Genomic DNA, 6,535 nt, shown 5'->3' with positions numbered 1-6,535 from the left:
TTATCTGAAGAAAATCAAATCTGAAGAGGTAACACGATCAATCTGGATTTAGGGACCCAGCCAGGTCTCAAAACTTCAAGAGGGGGACCCGGCACGATTGCTTAGTGTGTAAAAAGGGCATCTGCCACTCAGCCTGAGGACCTGTTTGACCCCAGGATTGTCCTTTGACCTACACACACACACACACACACACACACACACACACACACACACACTGTAATCAATAAGATTTAAAAATAAAACAAAACAAAAAAAGAGGTAAGGTGGCTCTGTAGGTTAAAGGCACTTGCTGCCAAGCCTGATGACCCAAGTTCAATTCCCTGGACTCACATGACAGCGGGAGAAAACTGACAGGTCCTCTAATCAAGGTCCTGTGATCTCTACATACATACCATGCTATCTTGCATGAGCGCACACCTACACACACAAAATAAACAAATAAAATATAATATCTTTTTTTTAAACCCCACACTTCCCGCAGGCACAGGCCAACTGTTCCTTCTCTGGCTGGCTGAGAGCAGAAGTGCTCCTGACGCTGGCATCTTTCAGAAGTGGGCATATTTGCATAGAATTTATCAACTGAGTACTTGTTATCCGAAAGTCCCAAATCTGAAGTGCCCAAAAGGTTTTGAATTTTGGATTTCTGACTAGAAATCCAAGTGGGCTGCTGGCCAGATCCCTCCTCCTGCTCTATGCCACATTTGCCTTCAGTGAGAGAAGGAATCCCAGAGAGAGGGTTGACAGGGCCCCATTACTGGAATGTATAAATCCATCCGTTCCTTCCCGCCTAGCTCAGCCCTCTCCCCCTTTTTGCAGGTGAGAAAACAAGCCACTGAGATCATCTCTAAATTCGACCCCTGGTTATCATTTCAATGTGAGAAATAAATAAAACGTACGAGGAGACAAGCCCCTCAGCTCACTGCAGACTAGCTGTCCCCTGAAGCAATGTGGCTTAGACAGTGAGACAAGGAAGGGCAAGAGGCTGTGCTCTTACCCAGGGGGACAGGGGCAGAGACTCTTAGAGACAGCTGCCAATCACCAGGTGAGGGCTGCAGGGAGGGCCGCCTGCCACCCGCAGCCTAGGAAGAAGTGCCCACCCCTGTCTCTCTTCTGCTCCCGCTTTGGGGAGAGGCTGGCCTCCCAGCCCATCTGTTGCAATGGCCAGTGATAAGCGTGATAAGCGTTCTCTCTGGATTCTTCTGAGCCCTCAGAAGTGGGTCCAGAAATGTCTCTGTTACTCGTCTGTACCACACTCAGGCCGTCCGTGCTTCCTAGGGGACCTGGAATGTATGGTACCTGACTCCTGAGTGTGGCCTTGCTTTAGAAACCCCTGGGTCAAGGGTTTACTTCTGGATTTTGGGGGAATCTATGCTCATCTAATCATCACAGGCCTGGAATGGGTGTCACTTGTCCCTGACTCCAAGTCTTCAAACCACTCTGGTCATGGTTGAGTGTGTTGCTTCCAGAACAAAGGAAGCAGAGACCCCTGACTTCACGCAATGAACTAGAGTGTTTATTGTTCACTCTGTCCCATTTCCTTATTCTTTATTTTTTTTTACAGTTTTTGTTACAACCTTTTTGACTTACCTATGAGGACTCACTAATGATCCCCCCAAAAAACCTAGGCCAACAATTTTATATGTGCAAAATAGTGGAAAACTTGAAAGAGACAAACGGGTGTCAGTCAGCCAATGCCAAAACGAGAGGCGGCAAATTCATACTCAGCAAGAACAGGTCTAGTCTGTATCAACCATGACAAGGTCTTGAAAATATGTGGTTGATGAAAATGCACACTGCACACCTATATGGAAATGTCACACTGACTACATTTTAATGAAAACAAGGAATACTAAAGGTAAAAAATAAAAAGACTTGTGTATCACTTGTGGAACTTAAAATTAATAATAAAAAAAAACCCAAGCCACATAAATGGGACACGTGTACTTAGAATGCATCATGTGTATTCAATGATGCTTAAAGGGACAAATACATTAAAGGCAAGAGGCCGTGTAAGACTTCTTGGCTGCAACTTAGAGCACAGAGAGGACATCATGAATGAACGTAAACATCCGTGAACGTTTTCTCACACGCTGAAAAACAAAAATCAAACACCAGCCTGAGCAGACTCATCACAGGTATGTTAGCATGTCAGAGGGGGAGTTTACATGTGGTGTGATAATGTGTGAGAAGCTGAAGGGAAACGAGGAATGCAGCAATGTGTAAATGCATGCTTGAATCCCTCAGTGCATACATACATACATACATACATACATACATACATACATAATTCATGGCTTAGCATTAATATGCACAATGACCCCCAGAGAGAACAAACAGCGCATGTAAATTTCACTTAGCACAAGTGAACAGAAACTCCCATCATTTGTGTGCAACGCACTCAGGAGATCCACAGGAACAGAGGACAGGGAGAGCTGGCCAGGGAAGGGGAAGTGTTTTTACCATGATTCTCCTGGGGTCCCACCACACAAAGCTTTGATCGTGGCCCAGGGATGAGTGGATGTATGCAGCATTTGGAAGAAGGCAGGATGTGGCAGGGGAGGGGCACATCAAGCCATGGCCTGACAGGGGTCCTGAGCTGGGCTGAGGGGTCAGTAGGCGAGTCATGGTAACTGACAGAGACAGCGCGGGGGCAGCTGGAATCCTCCAGAAGGGTGTGTGTGTCATCTATTCAGCCTCAGCCTATACTACCCAGCTACGCCTACACTTTCAGCTGACTGGCATTGGTCTTTGATAAATACTGAGGTTGCAATCTGGGATATAATTACCTACAGATATATTACTTAAACCACGTGTTTGGTCCCCAGGAAAGCCAATGAGCTTGAATGATAAAACCCACAGGTTGTTTGCCTTGGGTAACCACTAGCTTCTTCCCCCCGAGCTGGGACTCAAAGTTAGGGTGAGGAAAGGGTGTGCATCCTGCATCATTTTGTACATTGATGTGAAGGCAGAAGAAGAGAGGCAAAACCAATTCTTAACTAGCTTGGAAGCTGGTTCTCTTTAGACATAAGAAGATCATTAAATCGGTTTCTCTAGGCCCTGGTTTATTTTACTAATGTGAGTGACTGATGAGGATATAAATCTATAGTAGGATAACATTAAATGTAAAAACAACAACAACAACAACAGAAACCCCGTCAAGTGAGGAAAGGGCTTACAAATAAGAGAAAATCTTGGGCAGCAGTTCCTTTTACAGGGGGATAACATTCACAATATATAAAGGAGTAATAAATGGAACACCAAAAACCAAATTGACTAATCAACAAATGGCTGGCTGACCCGGATACAGCTCTCAAAAGAAGTATAAATTGCCATTAAATGCATGAAAAAGCAGTCAGTATCATAAGCCAACACAGACATACCAACCAAAATTACACTAGTATTCCATCTTATCCCAGTCAGTCAAAATGACTCTCACCAAACAAACAGCAACAAAAGCTGGAGGGGACAAGGGTTAAGGGACTCCTTATATATGACAGGTGGCAGTGCGAATTAGTGAGCTACTGAAAAGCAGTAGAAAGGTCCCTCAAAAGATGCAAAACAGAACTACCCCATGACCCAAACCCAGCACTCCTCAGACCCCCAAAGGATCCTAAGTCAGGATGTATTAATGACATCTATACATCCATGCTTCTCATGGCACTGTTATGGAATCAGCCTAGGTGTCTGCCACAAATGAATGGATAAAGACAATGTGGTATATCTACACTGTGGAATATTATACATCCATAAAGAAGGATGGAATTGTGTCATTTGCAAGAAAGTAGGTGACCTGGAGATCATCAGGTAAGCAAAACAAACCAGACCTAGAAATACAAACATACATTTTTCTCTTTCATGTGAAATCTAGGTTTTGTTTTTTTTTTTAAAGCATAGAAGTAGAACAGGAACTATTTGGCAAGAAAGGAAGGGAAAATAAGGAGGAAGGAGAGAGGGTAATGGGTGTGTGGAGGAATGATGAAGCATAGTATATACATGTATGAAAATGCCACAAGACCATTATTTTGAACAATGAATATAACATTAAATTTTTTGTTACAGGTTTAAAAATACAAATTGAAAATAAAATAGACAGTGGAAGTAGATAAAGAGAGGCAACAGGGTAGGAGAGCAGGTGGGGAGGGAAAATGAGTGGGGATTAGACGTGAGGAGAGCAGGAGCAGGGGAGAGGCCAAAGGGCTTGAAGAGAGAAGGGAAACCAAAGGCAGAGCATCTCGGGGACAAGCTGGAGGTGCGACAGGGTGGGCTCCTAGGAAGATACAGGGTGACCCTAGCTGAGACTCCCAGTAGCAGGGGCATGGAGACTGAAGAGGCCACCTTCTATTTTTTTCTTTTTTTCTTTTTTTTTCTCCTTTATTAATTTATTCTTGTTACATCTCAATGGTTATCCCATCCCTTGTATCCTCCCATTCTTCCCTCCCCCATTTTCCCCTTACTCCCCTCCCCTATTACTGTTCCTGAGGGGGATTTTCTCCCCCTGTATATGCTCATCGGGTATCAAGTCTCTTCTTGGTAACCTGCTGTCCTCCCTCTGAGTGCCACCAGGTCTCCCCATCCAGGGGACATGGTCAAAGGTGAGGCACCAGAGTATGTGAGAAAGTCATATCCCACTCTCCACTCAACTGTGGAGAGTGTTCTGTCCATTGGCTAGATCTGGGTAGGGGTTTAAGGTTTACCACCTGTATTGTCCTTGGCTGGTGCCTTAGTTTGAGCGGGACCCCTGTGCCCAGAGGCCACCTTCTAAACAGGCAGGGCTCCTAGTGGAGGGAGGAGAACACCAACCCACCCACAAAACCTTCGACTCAAAATTCACCCTGCCTACAAGATGTGCAGGGATAAAGATAGAGCAGAGATTGAGGGAATGTGTACCCGATGCTTGGCCCAACCTGAGACCCTCCCACAGGAGAGCACCAACCTCTGACACTACTAAGGATACTCTGCTATGTGTACAGATAGGAGCCTAGCATAGCTGTCCTCTGAAACGTTACATCCAGCAGTAGATTAAAATAGATGCTGAGACTCACAGCCAAACATTAGGCAGTGTCAGAGGGGTCTTACGGAGGTATGGGGGGAAGGATAGAGAGACCCAGAGGGGAATAGAACTCCACAAGAAGATCAACAGAGTCAACTAACCTGGGCCCAGGGGATCCTGTGTAGACTGAAGCTCCAACCAAGAACCATGACTGGAGCAGACCCAGGCCCCCTACGTAGATATAGCTGATGGGCAGCTTAGTCTTCATGTGGGTCCCCTAGTAAGGGGAACAAGGGTTGTCTCTGACATGGACTCTGTGGCCTGTTTTTCCAATCACATTCCCCTGACAGGGCTACCTTATCCAGGCTCAGTGGATGAGGGTGAGCTCAGTCATCATAAGACTTGATATGCTAGAGTGGGTCGGTGGCGTGTGGGGGCTCCTCTTTTCTGAGGAGAAGGGGAGAAGGGATGGAGGAGAAGGGTGGGAGGGTGGAACCGGGAAGAGAGGAGGGAGGGGGTGCTACGATCAGGATGTAAAGTGAATAAATAAATAAACTTACATAAAATAAAAATATTTAAAGCATTCTTGGCTCTTGCGATGGTTATAAATGCACAACTTTAGGCATATATTTATGACAGCATTTAATCCCACCCAAATCATAACACACAAAAATGGTTAAGATGGCCAATTTGATGTTCTGCGTATGTTATCACACTAAAATATTGGCAGAAAAGAAACTAATATGTATTATTTTGTTTATTTGTCTTCTTGAGACTCCACACATGCATCCACCTGCCAGCCCATCAATCCATCCATCCATCCATCCATCCATCCATCCATCCATCCACCTATCTGCCTTCCGCCCATCTGATTCACATATTGACCTGTCCTAACTCTGAAATAGGAGGCCTCATCCCCAGCTCAGTGGACAGTGCTCAGACAGGTTTAGTCCCTTCTCCTCCACAGCAGCCATCCCTCAGCCTCCCTCCCTCCAGGCCTGTGGCTTACCTGCTGAGCAGAGGGACACAGGTGACACTGGCTTGTGTTACTGAAGAAGACAGTAATTAGTTTCCAGTCGTTCTCCAAGTCAAGTTGCTGCAGCACAACAACAAAGAGACAGTGGTAAGAGCCTGGGCCACAAGCCTGACTGCCCGTGGTCCTCGGTGTCACGCGCTGATGACCTTAAAGTCACAGTTGTTGTTGGCCTCAAGCATCGGGTCCTCCTTCCTTCCTTCCTTCCTTCCTTCCTTCCTTCCTTCCTTCCTTCCTGTCTGCCTGTGTCTGTGTCCGTGTCTGTGTGTCTGTGTGTCTGTTTCTATGTCTGTGTCTGTGTCTGTGTCTGTCTGTCTGTCTGTCTGTCTGTCTGTCTGTCTCTCTCTCTCTCTCTCTCTCTCTCTCTCTCTCTCTCTCTTCAAAAGTAGTACTTGGTAGTCTAATGTGGAATGACTGCTTTATCAGGCAATCTGGACCTCGTATTAAGGGGTATACCTTGATAAAACAAATTTTTCCTTTCCTTTTCAATATCAGATTGAACCTAGGGTCTT

The 6,535-nt window shown here is 45.6% G+C and overlaps 1 protein-coding gene across 2 annotated transcripts in view; it reads right to left on the bottom strand.

Moving 5' to 3' along the window:
* The window catches only part of PLB1 (phospholipase B1), a 142,741-nt gene that overhangs the window by 93,490 nt on the left and 42,716 nt on the right, over positions 1-6,535 (bottom strand). For both annotated transcript variants that reach the window (XM_084792749.1, XM_084792750.1), the window contains one exon: positions 6,000-6,086. In XM_084792749.1, coding sequence (XP_084648875.1) covers positions 6,000-6,086 — 87 coding nt within the window. The remainder of the gene's footprint in view (positions 1-5,999; positions 6,087-6,535) is intronic.

Source organism: Acomys minous, assembly GCF_964271855.1.
Source record: "Acomys minous genome assembly, chromosome: 8".
Taxonomy (NCBI): Eukaryota; Metazoa; Chordata; class Mammalia; order Rodentia; family Muridae; genus Acomys; species Acomys minous.
The sequence above is the reverse complement of the archived record's forward strand: the minus strand, read 5'-3'. Positions and strand labels throughout refer to the sequence as shown.